The sequence below is a fragment of the Theropithecus gelada genome, chromosome 11, assembly GCF_003255815.1.
Source record: "Theropithecus gelada isolate Dixy chromosome 11, Tgel_1.0, whole genome shotgun sequence".
Classification (NCBI taxonomy): Eukaryota; Metazoa; Chordata; class Mammalia; order Primates; family Cercopithecidae; genus Theropithecus; species Theropithecus gelada.
Genome location: NC_037679.1, coordinates 106,301,267 through 106,325,881, shown reverse-complemented (window position 1 = coordinate 106,325,881; position 24,615 = coordinate 106,301,267). Strand labels below are relative to the sequence as shown.

Below are 24,615 nucleotides of genomic sequence, written 5' to 3'. Positions count from 1 at the left end.
TATCAATAGAAAATATTTCTTTAATCATTATTTTAATCAGTATCCTTTGTTCACTGTCATACCTGAAAAAATAACATATCACTTCAATGGAAACAGGTTCAGGCCGGCTCGGTGGCTCAAGCCTGTAATCCTAGCACTTTGGGAGGCCAAGGTGGGCAGATTGCCTGAACTCAGGAGTTTGAGACCAGCCTGGGCAACACGATGAAACCCCGTCTCTACTAAAATAGAAAAAAATTAGCCAGGTGTGGCGGCATGTGCCTGTAGTCCCAGCTATTCAGGAGTCTGAGGCAGAAGAATTACTATAACCAGGGAGGCAGAGGTTGCAGTGAGCCGAGATCGCTGCACTCCAGCCTGGGCAACAGAGCGAGACTCCGAGACTCTGTCTCTTAAAAACAAACAAAACGCCGGGCGCGGTGGCTCAAGCCTGTAATCCCAGCACTTTGGGAGGCCGAGACGGGCGGATCACGAGGTCAGGAGATCAAGACCATCCTGGCTAACACGGTGAAACCCCGTCTCTACTAAAAAATACAAAAAATTAGCCAGGCGAGGTGTCGGGCGACTGTAGTCCCAGCTACTCGGGAGGCTGAGGCGGGAGAATGGCGTAAACCCGGGAGGCAGAGCTTGCAGTGAGCTGAGATCAGGCCACAGCACTCCAGCCTGGGTGACAGAGCGAGACTCCGTCTCAAAACAAACAAACAAACAAACAAAACACAAAACAAAGGAAAAAAAACAGGTTCATTGTATTAAAGCACTGAATATGAAGTTTCTAATAATGGAAAGGTCTACTTAGTAACTAGCATGGATTACCCCATGTAGAGAGATTCAAAAACTGATACACCTGAACCCTGAAGTGTATATCATCTGTAGAGATAAAACACCCTTGCATATCAGTCCCTTGTTGCATCAGGAAAATCACTGCAATGGGAAATTACCCTGGAGTTTCCTTTTCTTTGGTAACTCTTTCAAACCTAGCTTTAACAACATTGTAATTCAAGAGTCATCTTTTGGTTACAAGTAGAGTTAGTTCCACACAATGGACGTTTGTTCACAAGCATTCTCAGTCAACATAATCCTCCTGTAGTTATTGGTTAAGACTAGGGTGTAGCTGTTGGGTGTACAGGCCTAGACTTACTTGCAACTGCATAGCACTTCAGGTCTGCAAGCTTTTTCAAAACAGAGGTGAAGATACTGTCAAAGGTTAGACCATATGACAAACTAAGTGTCAATGGTTTAGTAATGTTGCATTTGTGTGTTTATGGAGGTGGGGATGGAGCCAGCAGTAATTTAGAAACTTCCACAACCTATGCCCTATGCAGTTGTTTTCCATTCATTCAGTTAACAAAAATATTTTAGTTAAATATTTACTGAGTGCCTATTGTGTACCAGGCACTATGCTAAGTGTTAGGTATACAGTTTTAATATATGTTACAGACACCAGCATTTTCACCATTATTATCCTATCTACAAACAATAAATCCTGCAGAAAGCCAAATACCTTCGCTGAAGTGTGTGTGGAACATAATATTTAACTCAAGAATTGCCATCTTTAATTGAGGATTCCATCCTCCCATTATGGAAAGAGGATTCTCAGAACTATGCCAATAGGATGCACCGTAAGCTCTTGAACATCAAAAAACTGCTATCAGTGGTTGCCTCTGCAGAGGGAGACTAGGAGACTGGGGTGCGGGGGTGAGGGGTAGACTTGTCACTGTGTATATTTTTGTACTGTTTGACGTTTTCCCCACGTGCAATTATTTTAGTTTGCGCGGGCTCCGGCCTCCGCCAGGCAAGGCTCACCTGCAGACCCTCGGGCCACCAGCAGGGAGGCACGCACTCCTCCTCGCAGCGCGCCCAGCCGGGGGTCAGCGGTGTGGCTGAGCTGGCGGGGAGCGCGGGGCTGGGGGGGCGCTATCTCCCTGTGGAGCTCAGCGCTGGGGCCGGGAGCCCGGAGCCTCCGCGGGGAGGGACGCGCTAATGTTGCCGGGAAGCAGCTCCGGGTTGCAGGGCAGGAACGTGCCCTTCCCCTGCGGTAAACTTTCCGTCGCTGCGACGGAAGCAGGAACTTGCTAACCACAAAACCCGCCAGGCCGGTGCGGGAGCTGCGGAGCATCCCCTGCGGTCCTCGCCGAGACCCCCGCGCGGATTCTCCGGTCTGTCCCGCGAGCGCGACAGAGCTGTCCTCGCACCCGGAGGGCAGCAGGGGCCCCGGGGCCCTCTCGCCTCCAGGTAAAAGGGTCTCCCCAATACCCACCCCCGACCGGCCGCAGGCAACGTCGCCACCTGCGGAGAGAGTTGGTCCCCTCCTTTCCAGGGGCCGAGGCTCCTTCACGCACACCCGAGCATCCGAAGGACCAGGTGGGGCCAATAAGGGCTGAGCAGGATCCTTGAGTCGCTGCAGTATTCCAAAGGCGACCTCTAGGCGCGCTCAAGGCACCTGCCATAAATGGCTCTGGCTCTGCGTTGACATCAGAAGGAGAGGCAGAAGAATAGCTCAGTAGGCAACATGCATTTCCTCAAAGGAAGAGAAAATATTCCCTGTTTTCTTGTAGTATTGTATTCATTATTGAAACTGCTAATTGTCTAATTCTCTGTAGAGTGTGTGTGTGTATACAGTTATAAGCATCTTGGTAAATTATAGTGTGCTGTAAGATGATTTCCAATATTTGAACTAGTTATGTGCCAGTAAGTTTTAGCGACTCTTGTATGCAGGCGTTAAAACTCGGGGGCATCCTCTCTCACCCGCCTGTATCCTTTTCCCCTGTCTTTCAACAAGATTCAACTCGCCTTCAGGCCCTTAAAGCCTAAATAATAATGGATTAGAAAACGTCACTAACCTAATACTGCTGAGGTATTCTCTTTAATGATATCAAACTCTTAAACACTTCTCTCAGTGCTGCATACTGAAAACAACTCTTGCCCCATCTCCTTACATAGTTCAGGTTTCTTTGCAAACGCTTGAAAAGAGGCTACATTAGAATCCATTCAAAATAAAGTATTGGCCTGGTTTTCTCTTGATTCCCTAGGGGCTTGCAAAATATGGCAGCGTATTAAGTACCTTGGCCAGAATTATTAACCTGGGGAGTCCATGATAAGCTATCCATGGATAGAATTCAGGATGTCTGTGAACTTGGGTGGAAAAATTTATTATTTCACTGACTTCTGAAACGGAATGTAGGCAAAAGCCACAGTAGTAAGTATTAGCAGTAGCTATGATTTGCCCCTCGTAAATATTGCTGATATTTTTGTATCACATGACTTGTTGCACATATTTCAAAATATTATTTATACTTAATACCACGTCAAAATTATGGCAGTTATTAGATGACCACTTGTTACTTAATAGGTTAATAAAGAAGCACATATTATGTCCCACAACTTTTTATAAGTTTTAACTAAAATGAGGATAATCATAGGATCTGTAAAGATTAAGTAACATGATATGTATAAAGTGCTTAGCATAGAAACTGGCATTTTAGAAGCAATAAATGTTACTATTTTACTGTATACAGAATGTTGACAAACAGCAAGAAAGGTATTAGACTTGTGTTTTATTACCATATACTGGTTTGTTTCTGGGATTTTTTTTTTTTTTTTTTACCATTTTTTAAAACTAAAAGTCCATAGTTCACATAATGTTCACTCTGTGTGTTTTACATTTCTATGGGTTTTGACAGATGTTCAATAACATGTATCCTCCATTACAATAGTATACAGAATAGTTTCAATGGCCCAAATATCCCTTGCACTCCACTGATTCATCCTCCCACTCCTGTTCTCCTGGTGACCACTGACCTTCTTACTGCTGCTGTAGTTTGCCTTTTTTAGAATGTCATATAGTTAGATTCATATCTCTTCACACTGGCTTCTTTGACTTAGGAATATGCAGTTAAGATTCCTCCATGTCTTTCTGTGGCTTGATAGTTCATTTACTTTTATTACTGAATAATATTCCAATGTATGGATGTATCTCATTTTGTTTATTCATCTGTTGACGGGCATCTTGGTTACTTTTAGTTTTTGGCAGTTATGAATAAAGCTACTATAAATATTCTAGTGCAGATTTTTGTGTGGACATAAGTTTTCAGTTCATTTGAGTGAATACATGGGAGGACAATTGTTGAATTGTATGGTAAGGCTACATTTAGCTTGGTAAGAAACTGCCAAACTTCTCCCAAAGTGGCTGTACCATTTTGCATTCCCCAACAGCAATGAATGAGCATTTCTTTCTTTCTTCTTCTTCTTTTTTTTTTTTTTTTTTGAGATAGGGTCTCACTCTGTTGCCCAGGCTGGAGTGCAGTGGCACGATCTCGGCTCACTGCAACCCCCATGTCCCGGGTTCAAGTGATTGTTCTGCCTCAGCCTCCCAAGTAGCTGGGATTAAAGGCACCTGCCACCACACCTGGATAATTTTTGTATTTTTTTTAGTAGAGACAGAGTTTCATCATGTTGGTCAGGCTGATTGTGAACTCCTGACCTCAAGTGATCCGCCCACCTTGGCCTCCCAAAGTGCTGGGGTTACAGGTGTGAGCCACCGTGCCCAGGCAAGAATTTCTGTTGCTCTATGTCCTTGTATTTGGTATTGTCCAATTTTTTTGATTTTAGCCATTCTTATAGGTGGGTAGTGGTATCTTGTTTGAATTTACAATCCCCTAATGACATATGATGTTAGATATCTTTTCATATGCTTATTTGTCATCTGTATATCTTCCTTGGTAAGGTGTCTGCTCAGATCTTTTGTCCATTGAGTTTGTTTTCTTATTGCTGACTTGAGTTCTTTGTATGTTCTGGATACCAGTCCTTTATTACAGGGTTCCCCAACCCCTGGGCCACAGACCAGTACCTATTAGGAAATGGGTCACACAGCAGGAGGTGAACAGTGGGACAGAGAGCAAAGCTTCATCTGTATTTATGGCCACTCCCCATTGCTTGCATTACCGCCTGAGCTCCGCCCTCTGTCAGATCAGTGATGGCCTTAGATTCTCTTTGGAACACAAACCCTATTGTGAACTGCGCATGTGAGGGATCTAGGCTGCACACTCTTTATGAGGATCTAATCCCTGATGATCTGTCACTGTCTCCCATCACCCCCAGATGGTACCGTCTAGTTGCAGGAAGACAAGCTCAGGGCTCCCACTGATTCTACATTATGGTGAGTTGTATAATTATTTCATTATATATTATAATGTGATAATAGAAATAAAGTGCAGAATAAATACAATGCACTTGAATGATCCTGAACCATACCCCCCACAATCCCGTCCATGGAAAATTGTCTTCCATGAAGCTGGTCCCTGGTGCCAGAAAGGCTATGGACTACTGCTTTATCAGATATGTGTTTCACAAATATTTCCTCAAAAAACAAACAAACAAACAAACAAACTCAAATATTTCCTCCAAGTCTGTGGTTTATCTTTTCATTCTCTTTAACAGTATCTTTTGTAGAGCAGAAGTTTTTAATTTTAATGAAGTCCAACATCATTTTTTTCTTTCATGGAGTGTGCTTTTGGTATTGTATTTAAAAACTCATCACCTAAGCTAAGGTCACAAGGATTTTCTTCTGTTATTTTCTAGAAATTTTATAGTTTTATATTTTACATTTAGGTCTGTGATCCATTTAGAGCTAAATTTTGCAAAAGGTGGAAAGTATGTGGCTAGATTTATTTATTTATTCATTTTTGCAAATGGATATCCAGTTGTTCCAATACCATTTTTGGAAAAGACTGTCCTTTCTCCATTGAATCCCCTTTGCTCCTTTGTCAAAGATCAGTTGACTGTCTTTGTGAGGGTCTATTTCTGGGTTTACTATTCTACTCCATTGATCTGTTTGTCTATTCTTTTTTTAATACCATACTTTTTTATTACTGTAGCTTTACAGTAAGTGTTGAAGTCAGGTAGTATCAGTCTTCCAACTTTGTTCTTTAGTGTTCTGGACTGTTCTAGGTCTTTTCTGCATTTCCATGTAAATTTTAAAATCAGTTGGTTGATATCCAAAAAATAACTTTGGGCTTTTGATTAAGACTGCGTTTAATGTGTAACTCAAGTTGGGAAGCACTGATATCTTAACAAAATAAAGTCTTATCCATGAACATGTAATGTGTCTCTATTTATTAGCTCCTTTTTGATTTCTTTCACCAGGATTTTGTAGGGACATTCTTTCAATATAACTGGCTTCTTTTGGAATCCTACATGTTTCATTTTATGCATTTTTAAATATGTCTTGCAAAAGCTTCCTCAGACTATCAAAGGGGTTAATAAACAAAGGTTAAAGAAGTAGTAATTCTCCTCTAAGCTATCATTCAGCAAACAATTTGTATTCTGCAAATGTGGAGGTTGATAGGTGAGGATAATTTATTATATTGTCTTGCCAGTTTAACATTTATTTTTCCTAAAAGAACCAGCATCTCAATAGAGTTGGCATTATACATAGTGTGACTTTTGTATTTTTAAGGCTGTCAAAAAGAAAATCTACCCCTAAACTTTCCTTTAACTGAGCCAGAATATTCCTTCTGCTGACTGGCTAATTTCTAGAATTAGATTGTTAGAGTTATCTAACTCTGGTTTGATACTTCTTAAGGAGAAGCAGCAATAGAAAAGACTGTCTCAGTTTCCTCATTATAAAATGAGGAAAATAATAGCTTTTTTTTTTTTTTTTTTTTTGAGACGGAGTTTTGCTGTTGTCACCCAGGCTGGACTGCAGTGGCGTGACCGTGGCTCACTGCAACCTCTAACTCCCGGGTTCAGGTGATTCTCCTGCCTCAGCCTCCTGAGTAGCTGGGATTACAGCTACTCGCCACCACACCCAGCTAATTTTTGCAATTTTAGTAGAGATGGGGTTTCACCACATTGGCCAGACTGGTCTCAAACTCCTGATCTCAGGTGATCTGCCCACGCGACTCGACCTCCCAAAGTGCTGGGATTACAGGTGGGAGCCACTGCACCCAGCCAATAATAGCTTTTTTGCAAGGTTGTTGTATTAGGGTTCTCTAGAAGGACAGAACTAATGGAAGAGCTGTATATATATACACACACACATATTTATATATATATATATACACACGTGTGTGCGTGTGTATGTGTGTGTGTATATATATATATAGGAGTTTATTAAGTATTAACTCACACAATTACAAGGTCCCACAATAGGCCATCTGCAGGCTGAGGAGCAAGGAGTTTCAAAACTGAAGAACTGGGAGTCTGATGTTTGAAGGCAGGAAGCATCCAGCTCAGGAGAAAGATACAGGCTGGGGCCGGGTGTGGTGGCTCACACCTGTAATCCCAGGACTTTTGGAGGCTGAGGCAGGCGGATCATGGTCAGGAGAACAAGACCATCCTGGCCAACACAGTGAAACCCCGTCTGTACTAAAAATACAAAAAAATTAGCCGGGCATGGTGGCGGGCGCCTGTAGTTCCAGCTTCTCGAGAGGCTGAGGCAGGAGAATCACTTGAACCGGGAGGCGGAAGTGGTAGTGAGCCGAGATCCCGCCCCTGCACTCCTGCCTGGCGATAGCGAGACTCCGTCTCAAAAAAAAGAAAAAAAGATATAACCCGGGAAGCTAGGCCAGTCTCTCTTTTTCACATTTTTCTGCCTGCTTATATTCTAGCTGCACTGGCAGTGGATTTGGTTTTGCACACCCAGATTAAGGATGAGTCTGCCTTTCCCAGCCCACTGACTCAAATGTTAATCTGCTTTGGCAACAGGCTCACAGACACACCCAGGATCGATACTTTGTATCCTTCAGTCCAATCAAGTTGATACTCAGCATTAGCCATTACAGTTGATATAAAGATTAAAGATGGTAATAAATTAATTAAAGAGTAACAATTCAAAAGAGTAGTAAATTCCTTAGTATAATGTCTACCACTTAGTATACTGTCACCTATTTTTATTTTTTAAGTTTTTTTTTTTTTTTTTTTTTTTTTTTTTTTTTTTTTTGAGACGGAGTCTTGCTCTGTCACCCAGGCTGGAGTGCTGTGGCCGGATCTCAGCTCACTGCAAGCTCCGCCTCCCGGGTTCCCGCCATTCTCCTGCCTCAGCCTCCGGAGTAGCTGGGACTACAGGCGCCCGCCACCTCGCCCGGCTAGTTTTTTTGTATTTTTTAGTAGAGACGGGGTTTCACCGTGTTCACCAGGATGGTCTCGATCTCCTGACCTCGTGATCCGCCCGTCTCGGCCTCCCAAAGTGCTGGGATTACAGGCTTGAGCCACCGCGCCCGGCCTATTTTTTAAGTTTTTTTTGAGACACGGTCTCGCTTTGTCACCCAGGCTGGAGTGCAGTGGTGTAATCACAGCTCACTGCAGCCTCAATGTCCTGGGCTCTAGCGATCCTCCCACCTCACCCTCCCAAGTTGCTGGAACCACAGGCATGCGCCACCATACCCAGCTAACTTTTTGTATTTTTAGTAGAGAAGGGGTTTCACCATGTTGCCCAGGCTGGTTTCGAACTCCTGAGCTCAAGCAATCCACCCACCTCAGCCTTCCAAAGTGCTGGGATTACAGGCATGAGCTACCATGCCTGGCCCCTAGTAGATGATTTTAAAATGCTGATTGTTATTACTGAGAAAGGAAATATGCTTAAACCTGTTACTACTGCTTCATCAATGACTAGAACTATGTGCCCTCTCTGCTCTGAGTTAGAAGAGGGAAGGATTGTAGAATTCCAAGGCAGGCCTACTGTCTATACCTGTTCCTTCATAAGCATTGTCAGCTTTTAAGCATTGATGAGGTAGTATGTTTGTTTATGCTTATTAGTTATTTGCCAAATGTTTAACGAAAAGTTGTCTTAAATTTACTAAAAGTGAAACAAAAAGTACTTGTTTCTTCTCTAAATTGTATGTGGATCCTTTTCATTGACTTTAAGAAAATGAAATGTTTCTTCCCTTGTTTGTTAAAGAAACAAAACTCATTGATGATTTTCCATTTTTGTTCTAGAGAGAAATTTCATCATCTGTGCAACCTTCTTAAAGCAAACTAAGACCAGAGGGAGGATTATCCTTGACCTTTGAAGACCAAAACTAAACTGAAATTTAAAATGTTCTTCGGGGGAAAAGGGAGCTTGACCTACACTTTGGTAATAATTTGCTTCCTGACACTAAGGCTGGCTGCTAGTCAGAATTGCCTCAACAAGAGTCTAGAAGATGTTGTCATTGACATCCAGTCATCTCTTTCTAAGGGAATCAGAGGCAATGAGCCCATATATACTTCAACTCAAGAAGACTGCATTAATTCTTGCTGTTCAACAAAAATCATATCAGGTAAAAAGTGGTTTCTTGGCAATCCTTTGTTCCATATGTTTTGTGGCTTCAGTAGCTGGGGGATGTGGCTGAATAACTTATACCAGTGATTCTCAACAGGGTATGAATGTCAGTGACAAAAACACTGGAGAATTTTCTACAAGTGTGCCCTCCCATCCCCTAAGCTGAGTCAAAGTTATTGACGAATGTATGTATATATCCGTCAGGTGACTGGGTACACAAGAGATTGAGAATCACTGGTGTTATATCCCAACCGGTATCTCGAATATTGAAAACAAAAATCCTATTGAAATGGTTAGCTGCCATCAGCATGGAGTATTGGAATACAGTGTGATATTACAAAGAAAATGTTAACAGAGAAAAGGAGTTGAGAGAAAAAATAGAATTCTTATCTCATGGGAAAATCAGCATTTGATCTTTAAGTTGGAAGCATAAAACCTGCACTTTGTCTCTTTCCTTGGAGCTGATGGCATAGGATAAGTCAAAAAAAAAACAACCACTGACTACTAGGTAACTGCAGCTTCTGGAACTCTAATGGAATGGGGAATCATTTAGTCTGACCCCTTTTCTTCACACCGGAGGAACTGAGACCCATAGGTTTGAACCAGGCCTTTGCACATTTTAGGATTTAAATCTTGGAACTGCAAAGAGAAGTATACTGTGTATCTTAGTAAATCAGCGGTCTTTTTTCAATTTTACTTATGACCCTGTCCGAGTTCTCTAAATGAAAAAAACTACATTTATTGAGTACTTAATACTTTACTAGTTGCTAGAGAGAAAACACTGAATAAGATGGACAAAGCTCTGCTATCAAGGAGCCTAGAAAAGCTAGTGAATGGCTGGACATGGTGACTCATTCCTGTAATCCCAGAACTTTGAGAGGCCAAGGCAGGAGGATTGCTTGAGACCAGCCTGAGCAACATAGCAAGACCCTGTTCTCTGTAAAAAGTAAAAAATAGCCAGGCATAGTGGTGTATGCATGTAGTCCCAGCTACTGGGAGGCTGAGGTAGGAGGATCATTTGAGCCCAGGGGGTTGAGGCTACAGTGAACTTTTTTGTTTGTTTGTTTGTTTGTTTGTGATGAAGTCTCACTCTGTTGCTCAGGCTGGAGTGCAGTGGCGCAATCTCGGCTCACTGCAATCTCCGCCTCCCAGGTTCCAGTGATTCTACTGCCTCAGCCTCCCCAGTAGCTGAGATTACAGGTGTTCACCACCATGCCCAGCTAATTTTTACTATTTTCAGTAGACACATGGTTTCACTATGTTGGTCAGGCTGGTCTTGAACTCCTGACCTCAAATGATCCTCCCACCTTGGCCTCCCAAAGTGCTGGGATTACATGTGTGAGCCACCGCACCCAGACTGCAGGGAGCTTTGATCGAACCACTGCCCTCCAGCCTGGGTGACAGAGCAAGGCCTTGTCTCAAAAGATGCATATTTGATCTTTGTCTCCAGTTCCTGGCACAGAACTCCTAAAGACCTTGGAATTTCCCAAGTGATGGGAGCATGTCTTTGGTTATTCATAACCAGCCGCTTTCAACTTTACTTGAGTTTGGGCTAGTGAGGCTTCACCTCGGTGGAGGAGCCAGAGATTGAGTTCAGTCACAGTGGCCCATGACTTAATCAATCATGCCTGTGTAATGAAACCATCATAAAAACCCCTAGATGATGGGGGATCATCCAAGTTGGTAAACACATCCCAGTGTCAAGAGGATTATGCACCCCAATTCCCCAGGAACAAAGTCTCCAGTACTTGGGACTCTAGGAGCCGCTTTTGGCTGTTCATTTGTATCTTTTATTATAAACCATAATAGTAAATACAGCATTTTCCTTAGTTCTTTTTTTTTTTTTTTTTTTTTGAGACGGAGTCTCCCTCCGTCACCCAGGCTGGAGTACAGTGGCACGATCTCCGCTCACTGCAAGCTCTGCCTCCCAGGTTCACGCCATTCTCCTGCCTCAGCCTCCTGAGTAGCTGGGACTACAGGTGCCCAAAGCCAGGCCCGGCTACTTTTTTGTATTTTTGGTAGAGACGGGGTTTCACCGCGTTAGCCAGGATGGTCTTGATCTCCTGACCTTGTGATCCACCCGCCTCAGCCTCCCAAAGTGCTGGGATTACAGGCGTGAGCCACTGTGCCCGGCCCCATTTTCCTTAGTTCTATTAGTTGTTCTTACAAATTATCAAATCTGAGGGGGTAGGATCAGGGAATCCCTGAATTAGTAGTAGCCAAGTCAGACAGAAGTGTGGGTGACCTGGAGACCTGATACTTTCTACCGGCTTCTGAAGTGAGGGCAGTCTTGTGATGCTGAGCCCGTCATCCATGGAGTCTGATGCCAGCTCTGGATAGTTGGTGTCAGAATTGAACTGAATAGTAGGATAGGTGGTTATTGCTGCAAAATGGTGTGGAGAAGACACCGTATACTTGGTGTCAGGAGGAAAAATCCCTTCGATGGTCTCATTGAGCAGTGTGTTTTGGAACACTTTGTGCAAGTAATTTACGGAAATAACAGAGGTTTAATTTACATTTCGAGTTTTTCTTTAAATGTTGACATCGACATGTATGTGAAATAGAAAGACCACCTGCAAGCAGGACTGAATACTGTAAGTGTGGGTATTTACAGGCATCAGCAAAGCCCTGCATTTCTCCTCAATTCTAAGAAATGAGGGTTTGCTGTTTTATTCTATAAGCCGAAGTCCTATTACTGCTTTGCTACAAGCAGAGGTACTTGGGACCTCAGTTAATGGATCTCAAACATTTTCCTCACGTACTGAGAAATGGTTTCACCACTGAGGGTTCAAAAGGCACTATGATATCTTGATAATACTCTAGAAAAATACACATAACACGATGGCCACAATATCTTGCATACAATTTTGAGGCTTATGGACCCTCCCCTTTACCTAAGTGCTAAAAAGAAAGGTATTTCTGGTATCACATTGTTGAGAAAGAAAAGGCAGGAGTACTCCTGTTATTTTCCGAGTAATGGGGATATGACATGATAAAATTCCTGCAGAGGCTAACTAAATCTTCCTTTCCATCTGGGGAGTTGGAGTCGATCTCTCACCATTACCTGACTAGCACCAGTGGTGGTGATGGTCGACAGAGCGTGTGTTTTTAACAGTTAGCCTATGTGCCTCTTAACCTTTAACCTGACCAGGGATATGCTGACCTCCCAAAGGTGTGAGACTGTACCAAATGGAGGACAAAATCTAATCTAGGCCATGATAAATCGAGAGTTTCATTTCTGTTGGACACAAAAGGAACAGAAAAAGAAGCCAGCGGCTAGGTGCAGTAGCTCATGCCTGTAATCCCAGTACTTTGGGAGGTTGAAGGGGAGGGACTCAGCCTAGGCAACGTAGTGAGACCCTGCCTCTACAAAAAACAAAAAATTAGCCAGGCATGGTGGTGCAAGCTTGTAGTCCCAGCTACGGGGGAGGCTGAGGTGGGAGGATTGTTTGAGCCCAGGAGGTCAAGGCTGAAGTGTTCTGTGATTGTTCCACTGCACTGCAGCTTGGATGACAGAGCAAGACCCTGACTCAGAAAAGAAAAGAGACCAGAAATTATAGTTAAGAGTGAAAAGTGAGGAAGGAAGGAGCATAGAAAAGCAAACATGACAAGGAGAGAGGGGAAATTGGAAGAAAAATACAAAGAATGGTACAGATAAAAATTAAAGGATAGATTGTATTCCATATACTACTCAGATCCTGTGTGGAAGGAGCCATGATAGCGATAATAATTTACTGACTCCACTCATGACTTTATTAGGCATCTGAGATGCTTTCAGAATCCAAGAGATGGCCAGGTGCGGTGGCTTACACCCGTAATCCCAGCACTTTGGGAGGCCAACAAGGGCAAACAGCTTGAGCCCAGGAATTCAAGACTAGCCTGCGCAACATAGAGAGACTCCATCTCTACAAAAAATACAAAAAAATCCGGGTGTAGTGGCTTGCATCTGTGGTCCCAGTTACTCGGGAGGCTGAGGTGGGAGGATCTCTTGAACCTGGGAGGTGGAGGTTGCAGTGAGCTGAGATCATGCCACTGCACTTGCACTTCAGCCTGAGTGACAGAGCAAGACGTTATCTCAAAATAAAAATACAAATAAAAATAAATCCCAGTTTTGTAAGCAACATGTAAAGCATTGTGGGCAGGGGCCAGCGGAGCACATGCCTCCTTCTCTCCATCAGGCCTGCTCAGGGTGTGACCTTGGCCACATGAGTGTCAGATGTTTGGTGCTAGAATGCTGGCCCTGGCATCCACAGTGAACACCAGTGTGTGGTTGTCTTCTATCTTCATAGCACATCAGTAGTCAGGGCTTGATGATGGCAGAGTGGTCAAGCTTGTGGGAGCACTCTTCCCAGGATATTTGGGCTACCTCTGGAGCCACAGTGTCTTGGGCTGCTGGAGGTGAGTGACATGCAGGGGTGTGTGTGTGTGTGTGTGTGTGTGTGTGTGTGTGTATGTGGTTGTGGACACCTTTCAACCCTGCCTTCTTGGCCTTTAAAGACTTTGCTTTGACTTGGACTTTAGGAGGGACAGGAGCTTCCTTCTTCGCCTTCCGTGCCATCTTATGGAAAAAAAAAGCTAAACCCAATGTCTTTTAAAATTGCCTTAAGCGACTAAACTAAGGAAAAGGAAATGATTCAGCGGTCAGCAAACCAGTGAACAAAGTGAACAAAGGTGTTTGTGTTGGACTCCATAATAAGTGAAGCTTTTCCTGCTTGCCCTACTCTTTAGAAAATCTCATTTCAAAATCATGCTTATGAAACCTTTCATTGCAGGGGACAAAGCATGTAACTTGATGATCTTCGACACTCGAAAAATAGCCAGACGACCCAACTGCTACCTATTTTTCTGTCCCAATGAGGAAGCCTGTCCACTGAAACCAGCAAAAGGACTTAGGAGTTACAGGATAATTAGAGGTAATAAAAGCATTATACTTTTTCTTTTGTGATTGGAATAACTTAAGACTGTGGTTTATGTGAAAGATTTTCTACAAGAGTCTAAATAAAACTACCAGAAAGGGTCACAAATACTGAGACATAACAGAAAATCTCATGATTGGAAATTCAATTTATTAAACCAAAATTTGATTTCCAATGAAAGGCATGGTAGTATTTGTTCTGGTTTGTTTCTGTTTTTTTTTAATGAGATAAAAGGCATACAAACCTTTTATGAAACATTTCTGAAGCACGTCTTTAGAACAAGGTCTGCAACACTGGAATAAGTATACAGGTCTCCAGGGTGACTGTTTTGAAAGGGTGAAGACTCATGTTAATATAGAAAGTTCTAGTATATTTGTTATTAAGTTCCCATTATAATCACATTATCTGAAATCAAACTTGTTTATGGCCATATCACCCTGAAGGCACCCAATCTCATCTGAAATCAAACTCACTGGATTTTATTGTCTAGACCTGAAAGGAAATTCATTCAAGAGATATTTATTAAACATTTACCATGTGCCAGATTCTCTGCAAAGCACTAGAAGTACAGTCTCCACGTTCGTGGAACTTACATATTAATTCAGAATGGAAAATGAATAGCAAAAAAATTAATTACTGGGATATGTTTTGCTGAGACTTTGGCTTGTTAATTTTTCAAGTTGAAATAGTTTCAATATCAATTTTTCTTTTTTTTTGAGATTATCCATATAAAAAAGGTGAAAACAAATATAATGTTGCTTAAGTAATTCTGTGGACCCTTCATAGACAATATTTGCATAAAATCAGAATTACAGAATTTAGTGGGGTTTTTTGTTGCTGTTTGTTTTGTTTTCTTTTCCAAGACGAAGTCTCGCTCTGTGGCCCAGGCTGGAGTGCAGTGGCGCCATCTCGGCTCACCGCAAACTCTGCCTCCCGGGTTCACACCATTCTCCTGCCTCAGCCTCTCGAGTAGCTGGGACTACAGGCACCTGCCACCACACCCGGCTAATTTTTTGTATTTTTAGTAGAGACAGGGTTTCACCGTGTTAGCCAGGATGGTCTTGATCTCCTGATCTTGTGATCCACCCGCCTCGGCCTCTCAGAGTGCTGGGATTACAAGCGTGAGCGTTATTGTTGTTTTTTGAGACAGAGTCTCACTCTGTCGCCCACGCTGGAGTGCAGTGGCGCGATCTCAGCTCACTGCAACCACCTCCTCCCATGTTCAAGCAATTCTCATGCCTCAGCCTCCCAAGTAGCCGGGGTTACAGACACCCACTACCATGCCCAGCTATTTTTTTTTTTTTTTTGTATTTTTAGTGGAGACGGGGTTTCACCATGTTGGCCAGGCTGGTCTCAACTCCTGACCTCAGGTGATCCACTCTCCTGGGCCTCCCAAAGTGGTGGGATTAAAGGCATGAGCCACTGCACCCGACCTCAATTTTTCTTTTATTTAAGTTTTAGAAAGTTATCATCATACTCTTGATTTTTAACATTCTACTCGTTCATTTATTCAACAAATAACAAATATTATTTAGCATCTTCTATGTGCCAAGTACTTTCTATGCCCTAAGGAAACAACACTTAACATGAAAAACAAGATTCTGGCCAAGTGTGGTAGCTCATGCCTGTAATTCCAGCACTCTGGGAAGCGGGAGGATCACTTAAGCCCAGGAGTTCGAGACCAGCCTGGGCAACATGGTGAGACCTCATCTCCACAAAAACTTTAAAAAATTAGCCAGGCATGTCTAATTTTATAGTCCCAGCTACTTAGGAGGCCAAGGTAGGAGAATTCCTTGAGCCCAGGAGGTCAAAGCTGCAGTGAGCCGCGTTCGTGCCACTACAGTCTAGCCTGGGTGACAGAGTGAGACTCTGTCTCTAAAAAAAAATAGGAAAACAAGGTTCTCCCTGCTGGAACTTATGTTTTAGGGGAGAGAGACAATAACCATAATAAATAATCGGCTGGGCGCGGTGGCTCACGCCTGTAATCCCAGCACTTTGGGACGCCAAGGCGGGCAGATCACAAGGTCAAGAGATCGAGACCATCCTGGCTAACACGGTGAAACCCCGTCTCTACTAAAAATTCAAAAAATAGCCCGGCTTGGTGGCAGGCGCCTGTAGTCCCAGCTACTCGGGAGGCTGAGGCAGGAGAATGGCGTGAACCTGGGAGGCAGAGCTTGCAGTGAGCTGAGATGGCGCCACTGCACTCCAGCCTGGGCGACAGAGCGAGACTCCGTCTCAAAATAATAATAATAACAATAAATAAATAAATAATCAAGAAAAATATAGTCACAAGTGCTATGCAGAGAATTGAGACAGGACAGTAGAATAGTCAATCAGTAAGTAAAGATGTAACCCCTAAACTGAGATCTGAACAGCGAGGAGCCAGATGTGAGGAGATCAGGGGAAGACCTTCCAGGTCTAAGGTCCTCAGGCAGAATGGTTTGGAGTGTTTGAAAAACCAACACTCCAATCCCAGCTGGTTGACTCATTGTGAAATATGTAGAGAGTGATATGCAAAACGGCAGGGAGGGCCAGATCACGTAACATCTTGTAAGTCATAGGAGGGAGTTTTTTTGTTTGTTGTTGTGGTTTTTGCGACAGAGTCTCACTCTGTTGCCCAGGGTGGAGAGCAGTGGTGCGATCTCAGCTCACTGCAACCTCCACCTTAGGAGGGACGTATGCCACCACTCCCGGCTAATTTTTGTATTTAGTAGAGACAGGGTATCACCACATTGGCCAGGCTGGTCTTGTACTCCTGACATCAGGTAATCCCCCCACCTCGGCCTCTCAAAGTGCTGGGATTATAGGCATGAGCCTCTATGCCTGGCTGGGAGTTTTTAGGTGTATGGTGGGAAGCTGTTGGGAGTTTTATTTTTATTTTTTTGAGATGGAGTCTCACTCTTTCGCCCAGGCCGGAGTTCAGTGGTACAATGTCGGTTCAATACCACCTCTGCCTCCCAGGTTCAAGTGATTCTCCTGCCTCAGCCTCCCAAGTAGCTGGGATTACAGGCAAGCATCACCACCCCTGACTTTTTTTTTGTATTTTTAGTAGAGATGGTCTCACCGTGTTGGCCAGGCTGGTCTCAAACTCCTGACCTCCTGACTCACATCTGTAATCCCAGCACTTTGAAAGGCTGAGGCGGGCAGATCACGAGGTCAGGAATTCGAGACCAGCCTGGCCAACACGGTGAGACTCCGTCTCTAATAAAAATACAAAAATTAGCCGGGTATGCTGGCATGTGCCTATAATCCCAGCTACTCAGGAGGCTGAGGCAGGAGAATTGCTTGAACCCAGGGGGCAGAGGTTGCAGTGTGCCGAGATTGCACCACTGCACTCCAGCCTGGGCAACAGAGCAAGACTCCGTCTCGGGGAAAAAAGAAAAAAAAAAAAAAGGTGATTTCTCAAAGCTCACCATAGATGCCCTCTTGGGAATGGACAGTGACGCAGCAGCAAAGTGGAAATGGAAAGACTGGTTAGGAGGCGCAGGTGAGATCTGGGTGAAGAAACAGGGAGTGGCAGGCGAGATGGAGAGATGGACATATGGGCTGTTCCGAAGTAGAGCTAACAGGACCTGCTGGTGGTGTGGGTCTGGGGGACCAGAACAAAAGAACCGTCAAGGCCAAGTCCTAGTTTTTGCCTTGAGCATCCAGATGAATGGTGACCCCATTTGCTGCATTGGGGGAAACTTGAGTGGTTTTAGGGTGGTGGAATGGGATCCAGGTGGAGTGGAATCTAGGGTTCTCTCTTGACTGCCTTAAGTATGAGGTGCTTTGGGGAATGATACTGCCCAGGGTGCGTGCGTGTTGACGCTGCTTTGCCCCCTAGCTGAGGCTGTGTCTGAGTTTTGTTCATGTGCCAGGGAAACCTCATGTGTCAAACATCCTCTCAAACAGGAACACGAAGCAGAGTATTGTGTAAATAAATTGTTGTTAGGATATGATGATAGAAATTACAGCTGAATTTGTTTTCTAATACTTCTGGAGTGTTGTTGCTTTTGTAATGCACATATAAAAGAGCATGTATGGGATGAAGATCCTTGCCAATGGAAATGGGAGAAAAGGGAACTTGGCATGTGCATAAATCTTCTTAGGGCGAGTGTGAAGGTAACGAAGTGAAATTAGAATTAAACGTTCTTGTGGTAGCCACCAGGGGGCGTTGCCAGCCCCTGAGCAGGTTGATGGACACCTAGGGGCAATGTGGCACCAACCCCGGACGTAGTATTCAAAGGACTGTTTATATCTACAGGATGTGTGCAAGTTGTGTTTGTAATTCTGTTTATGAATCTGTCCATGTTGATGAATTCATATTACCCCATTAAAAATGAATTATCTGCCTCCTGCCTGGAGTGAAATTAAATACAGATTATCTGTTTGGTGGTTTGTTTCCGAAGAACTCTATTTCTTTTTCTTTTCTTTTCTCTTTTTTTTTTTTTTTTTTTTTTTGAGGCAGTGTCTCACTCTGTTGCCCAGGCTGCAGTGCAGTGGCGTGATCATGGCTCACTGCAGCCTCCACCTTCTGAGCTCAAGCAGTCCTCTCCATTCAGCCTCCCAAGTAGTTGGGACTAGAGATAATGCACCACCATGCCAGGCTAATTTTTAAAAAATTGTTGTAGCAATAGGGGTCTGAGTATGTTGCCCAGGCTGGTCTCAAACTCCTGACCTCAAGCAATCATCCCGCCTCAGCCTCTCAAAGTGCTGGGATTACAGGCATGAGCCACCGTGCCCAGCCTCTATTTCCTATATCCCATTGACTAATATTTACAGACCAAGAGTTTGAAAGATGACAGTGGATTCTGTTCATTCTCTAAAGCCATTGCAGTTTGGTATTTAATCTTTTATTGTTGTTGTTGGCAGCTTCATGGCATGTCATTTTTACCAAAGACTGGAAGAATAGGATAATTCAGACATAGAATAAGTTGGGAGTCTGTTTGCTCAGCTGGGGTCCAAGTAATAGTCAGTCTCTCATTTTTCAACTCAGTGAAGTCGTTTGAAAATAAAACTCCAAAGAGGAGTTAAGTTAAGGGTGCAGAGCTGCTGTGCGGCTCCCTTTGTGGCTCATCTCTGCGTGACTGAGAGGAAGCGCCATGCCCCAATGGCAAACATGAGTGGGTGAGGCGAATGGAGCAGGTGTGGAGGATCCCTGTGTGGTTCTAGGACCTCTGCCAACAGAGGAATCTTATCAAGAAGTGGGACTGGCCCTAGCTGTGCTTTATTTATGAGCTTGCATGCTTGAGAAGGAAAACAGCTGTTTTGGCCATTCTTGTCAATGGCCATATTTAAGTTCTGATTTCACACACATCACAGAGTGTTTACTTAAACCGTCTTTTTCTTTTTTAACTTTAAAATGAATTATAGGCCAAGCATGATGGCTCACACCTGTAATTCCAGGACTTTGGGAGGCCGAGGTGGGTGGATTGCTTGATTCTAGGAGTTCAAGACCAGCCTGGGCAACGTGTCAAAACTCTGTCTCTACAAAAAATACAAAAATTAGCTGGGCATGATGGCATGGCACTGTGGTCCCAGCTGCTCAAGAGGCTGAGGTGGGAGGATCACTTGAACCCAGGAGGTTGAGGCTGCAGTGAGCTGTGTTTGTGCCACTGTACTCCAGTCTGGGTGACAGAGCAAGACCCTGTCTCATATATATATATATATATATATATATATATATATATATATATATATATATTTTTTTTTTTTTTTCCAAATATACTTCATTTGACCCAAATTCTATTTTACAGTAGAATACTATATCCTAGAGCAGATGTCCACCAACTTTTTCTGCCAAGGACCAAATACTATTTGAGACTTTTCACACCAGTACTTTAGGTTTTGAAAGACAGAAATTTAAATTTCGTATACTTTTCCTGTGTCACACAATATTCTTTTGATTACTTTTCAGCCATTAAAAGAAATGTATAAACTGGCCAGGCATGGTGGCTCACCCCTGTAATCCCAGCACTTTGGGAGACGGAAGCGGATGGATCACCTGAGGTCAGGAGTTCGAGACCAGCCTGGCCAACATGGTGAAACCCCATCGCTACTGAAAATACAACCCAGGTGCGGTGGCGGGCGCCTGTAATCCCAGCTACTCAGGAGGCTGAGGCAGGAGAACCGCTTGAATCTGTGAGGCAGAGGTTGCAGTGAGTCGAGATCGTACCACTGCACTCCAGCCTGGGCGACAGAGCGAGACTCTGTCTCAAAACAAATAAAAATTTTTTAAAAATGTAAAAACCATTCTTAGCTTGCAAGTCATACAACGACAGATGGCAGGCCAGATTTGTCCATCAGGCCGTAGTTTGCTGAGCCCTGTTCTAGATGGATGAATAAGTGACAGTGCAAAGAACCTCTCAGAGGGGTAAGGCTTAGAGAGTAGTCACGAGATGGCATGAATCCGAAGCTGCCTCTGGATCCATTTGTAGGAAAGAGGAGACTGAGGACCAGTTTGGAAACTGGCATGGAGGTGAGTTGAGGAAGGAAAAGGACAAGAGAGCAGGAGTGAGTGGACTGAGAGATGCCAGGACATTCCTCTGCTTCTTTCCTTATGTTTTCTGCAGTTCTAGTCTATGTGAGATGGTTAGCCTAGCAGCAGTGATACATGGCAGTTCACCTCGTCATTGCCTGCCCTTAATTGCTTGAACAGCCCTTTCCACTTTGAGCTGTGATCAGTGGGGTGTGTGATCAGGGGCACAATTCTGAGCTTCCTGGAGCAGGAGCAGGATCTGGGGCTGGTTTCTCCTCAGCAGGCATTGGGACTGTATGGATTTCTGCTCTCTGTGTCTGTAGTGTGGTCATCATGATTTCAAATATTGGTCCCATCGTCCTCATGACCTACGACATTGGCTCCAAAATTCTAATCTTTGAGAGTCCAAGTGAAATCTCCCAGATAGCCTCGGTCCTCGGAGCACAGTGCTGGAACCATACGTCTCTGGTTTTTGTTGTCATTGTTCTGCTGCTGCTGTGGCCTCGGTGCTCAGAGGGGAGACCAGACCCTGCCTGGCCCCTCCTCTTCCTCCCTGTCAGAGACACATAACAGGGATTCTGCTCCCTCTCTCCTGCTCTATTGCCTCATTTCCCACGGCTTCCACTTACCTTTCTTGCCTGCCCCATGCCCCCACTGAAATCTCCCCTGATGATTACTTGCTTCCCAATTGTCATCTCAGTCTTAGTTGGTATGTCCTGCAGAAACCCACACCTTCCCCCACATTCTCCCTGCCAGCCTTTCCTGCTCAGGTCACCCTCCGGCCCACTTTTTTCCCTGGCCTTGACCCCTTAGGAAGATGGAGAACCCTCTCCATCTTCCTAAGCCTCTTGCTTCCCTGCTGAGCCCCTCCGGCTTCTCCGCTGTGCAACTCCCACCTTTTCCTTAATTTGCCTGGTCCTCCTCCACACATTTCTCTTATCTTCTGTCCTTTCATGCTAGAAATAAACCATAGCATCTGGTGGAGAGGCGGCGTTATCAGATTCTCATTTAGCAATTTGTGTTTTTCCATTTTGCACACATTTTGATGAAATGTCAAGTATCAACGGTTTGGAGATTTGTTTAAGAGATAGGATCTCCCTGTGTTGTCCAGGCTGGTCTTGAACTCCTGGCCTCAATCCATCCTCCTCCCTTAGCCTCCCAAAGTGCTGGGATTATAGGTGTGAGCCACCATGCCCAACCGGTTTGGGGATCTTTTGAACAAGCTGATATGTTTATATTTTTTAACTTACCTTAGCATGGAGTTATATAAGCCCTCCTTTTATTTTCCACATATTTTCAGATTTTCCATCTTTGACCAGAAATTTGCCAAGCCAAGAGTTACCCCAGGAAGACTCTCTCTTACCTGGCCAGTTTTCACAAGCAGTCACTCCTCTAGCCCGTCATCACATAGTTTATTCAAAGCCCACCGATATCTCATGGAGAGAGACACTTTCTCAGAAGTTTGGATCCTCAGATCACTTGGAGAAACTATTTAATATGGACAAAGCAAGTGCCCAGCTCCTTGTTTATAAAGAAAAAGGCCATTCTCAGAGTTCACAGATTTCCTCTGATCAAGAAATAGCTCATCTGCTGTCTGAAAATGTGAGTGTGTTCCCAGCTACAGTGGCAGTTGCCTCTCCACATACCACCTCGGCTACTCCAAAGCCCGCCATCCGTCTACCCACCAATGCTTCAGTGACACCTTCTGGGACTTCCCAGCCACAGCTGGCCACCACATCTCCACCTGTAACCACTGTCACTTCTCAGCCTCCCACGACCCTCATTTCTACAGGTTTTACACGGGCTGTGGCTACACTCCAAGCAATGGCTACAACAGCCGTTCTGACTACCACCTTTCAGGCACCTACGGACTTGAAAGGCAGCCTAGAAACGATATCGTTTACAGAAATCTCCAACCTAACTTTGAACACAGGGAATGTGTATAACCCTACTGCACTTTCTATGTCAAGTGTGAAGTCTTCCACTACGAATAAAACTGCTTCCTGGGAAGGTAGGGAGGCCAGTCCAGGTCGTTCCTCCCAGGGCAACGTTCCAGAAAATCAGTATGGCCTTCCATTTGAAAAGTGGCTTCTTATCGGATCCCTGCTCTTTGGTGTCCTGTTCCTGGTGATAGGCCTCGTCCTCCTGGGCAGAATCCTCTCGGAATCACTCCGCAGGAAACGTTACTCAAGACTGGATTATTTGATCAATGGGATCTATGTGGACATCTAAGGATGGAACTCAGTGTCTCTTAATTCATTTAGTAACCAGAAGCCCAAATGCAGTGAGTTTCTGCTGACTTGCTGGTCTTAGCAGGAGGTTGTATTTTGAAGACAGGAAAATGCCCCCTTCTGCTTTCCTTTTTCGTTTTTTTGTTTTTGTTTTTGTTTTCTGAGATAGAGTCTTGCCCTGTTGCCCAGGCTGGAGTGCAATGACACGATCTCGGCTCACTGCAGCCTCCATCTCCTGGGTTCAAGCGATTCTCCTGCCTCAGCCTCCTAAGTAGCTGGGATTACAGGCATGTGCCACCATGCCCGGCTACTTTTTGTATTTCTAGTAGAGATGGGGTTTCACCATGTTGGTCAGGCTGATCTCAAACTCCTGACCTAGTGATCCGCCCACGTTGGCCTCCCAAAGTGCTGGAATTACAGGCGTGAGTCACCACACCCAGCCCCCTTCTGCTTTATGTTTGGTTTTTGAGGAGGAGTGAAGTGGGAACCAAATCAGGTAATTTGGGGGTAATCTGTCTTTAAAATATTCGCTGAAAACAAAGCTCTACCTAAACATTTGATTGGCTTTTATGCAAAGAAACAGGTTAGGACAGCTAGGTTCCTATTAATTCACATTCTTGGTTCCAGATAAAATCAACTGTTTATATCAATTTCTAATGGATTTGCTTTTCTCTTTATATGAATTCCAATAAAACTTATTCCAGAGGTAGTTCCTTCCAATTAAATATTTGAATAAATCTTTTGTTAGTCAGTAATGTTCTTGTAAGTAGCATGTACAGCTGGATAACTTTCCATTTATTTCCACTAGCAAAATGATTATGTGAAGAAAATATGTGTTCCACGTTAAAGTGACAAACCCCCTTTTTCCCATCAGTGAGCAAAGAGCTTCACTTGGGAGCATTCTAGCAGAATGTTAGCCTACACGGAGACAGTGGTAAGTCAGCTCTGATAAATGGCCAAATCCACTTGGGATCTGTTCCAGTTAAGTTTTTAAAGAAGTATTATAGACATTTTCTAAAGTTGTACTAAGTTAAAAATGTACCAATATTATTTTATATCCTTACCTAAATTGACCAGCAGTCAGTTTACGCTTAATTTAGAACAACATTGGAAATAATAACTAGCACTAAGATTGATGCTGCAATTTTTACTGGTTACCAATTAAAATTTCTGAGAAAGGCTTTTAATAAAGTTTTCCAGACAAGTTACAGATGAGGCAACAAAGAGTCCAGAAGTCCCCTGGGTCAGTTTGACACCTCTTTTCTCTGGACTTCAATACGGTTATCTGTAAAACAGGACATTTGGTCCCGTCCAAGTGTTATCAGAGTTTTTACAGATAAAAATGGAATTCAGATGCGAACTTAATACAGTGAGCACTAGAGGGCAGTAGCCGGTCAGTAAGTACAGCAATTAAGACAAATGCAGGAAATGACAGAAAAGGCTTTTCTTCTCCTTCCTCCTCACCTCTTCCTTCCTCCTCATCTCCTTCCCCTCTGCTCTCCCGGTACCCCTCCCCCATTTCCCTGGTTTACACTAAGCTCGTAAAGTACATTAAGAGTGTACATTAAAGTACATTAAATAATACTTTTCTTATATTTTCCAACTTAACAGCTTGACACAAATCTCCAAGGGGTTTACATAAGCTTTAAGTAGGTTGAATAAATAAAACCTTGAGTCAATTTAATCTAACAAGTATTTATTGAATATCCGCATCTAGGCCAGAATCAGATTAGTAACCAAGTGCCTTGGAATTTT

The 24,615-nt window shown here is 43.8% G+C and overlaps 1 protein-coding gene across 2 annotated transcripts; it reads left to right on the top strand.

Annotated features, from left to right (window-relative positions):
* Positions 1-2,045: 2,045 nt before the first annotated feature.
* MANSC1 (MANSC domain containing 1) lies at positions 2,046-23,621 on the top strand. Of its 2 annotated transcripts, XM_025403007.1 has the most exons (5): positions 2,061-2,226; positions 8,929-9,067; positions 9,170-9,251; positions 14,026-14,166; positions 21,930-23,621. In XM_025403007.1, exons 2-5 carry the CDS (start codon positions 9,029-9,031, stop codon positions 22,859-22,861), a joined length of 1,194 nt encoding a protein of 397 aa, XP_025258792.1. In that variant the 5' UTR covers positions 2,061-2,226; positions 8,929-9,028; the 3' UTR covers positions 22,862-23,621. The 2 variants fall into 2 exon arrangements, with proteins under 2 accessions (XP_025258791.1, XP_025258792.1); XM_025403006.1 differs by having other exon boundaries at positions 2,046-2,226; positions 8,929-9,251.
* The last annotated feature ends 994 nt before the right edge of the window (positions 23,622-24,615 follow it).

Bases quoted from the DNA above. Each gene is read 5' to 3' on its own strand.
- MANSC1 (XM_025403006.1), top strand. From the start codon at position 9,029: ATGTTCTTCGGGGGAAAAGGGAGCTTGACCTACACTTTGGTAATAATT. The intron at 9,252-14,025 runs GTAAAAAGTGGT...CTTTCATTGCAG, and splicing joins TTCAACAAAAATCATATCAG to GGGACAAAGCATGTAACTTG. The intron at 14,167-21,929 runs GTAATAAAAGCA...ACATATTTTCAG, and splicing joins GAGTTACAGGATAATTAGAG to ATTTTCCATCTTTGACCAGA.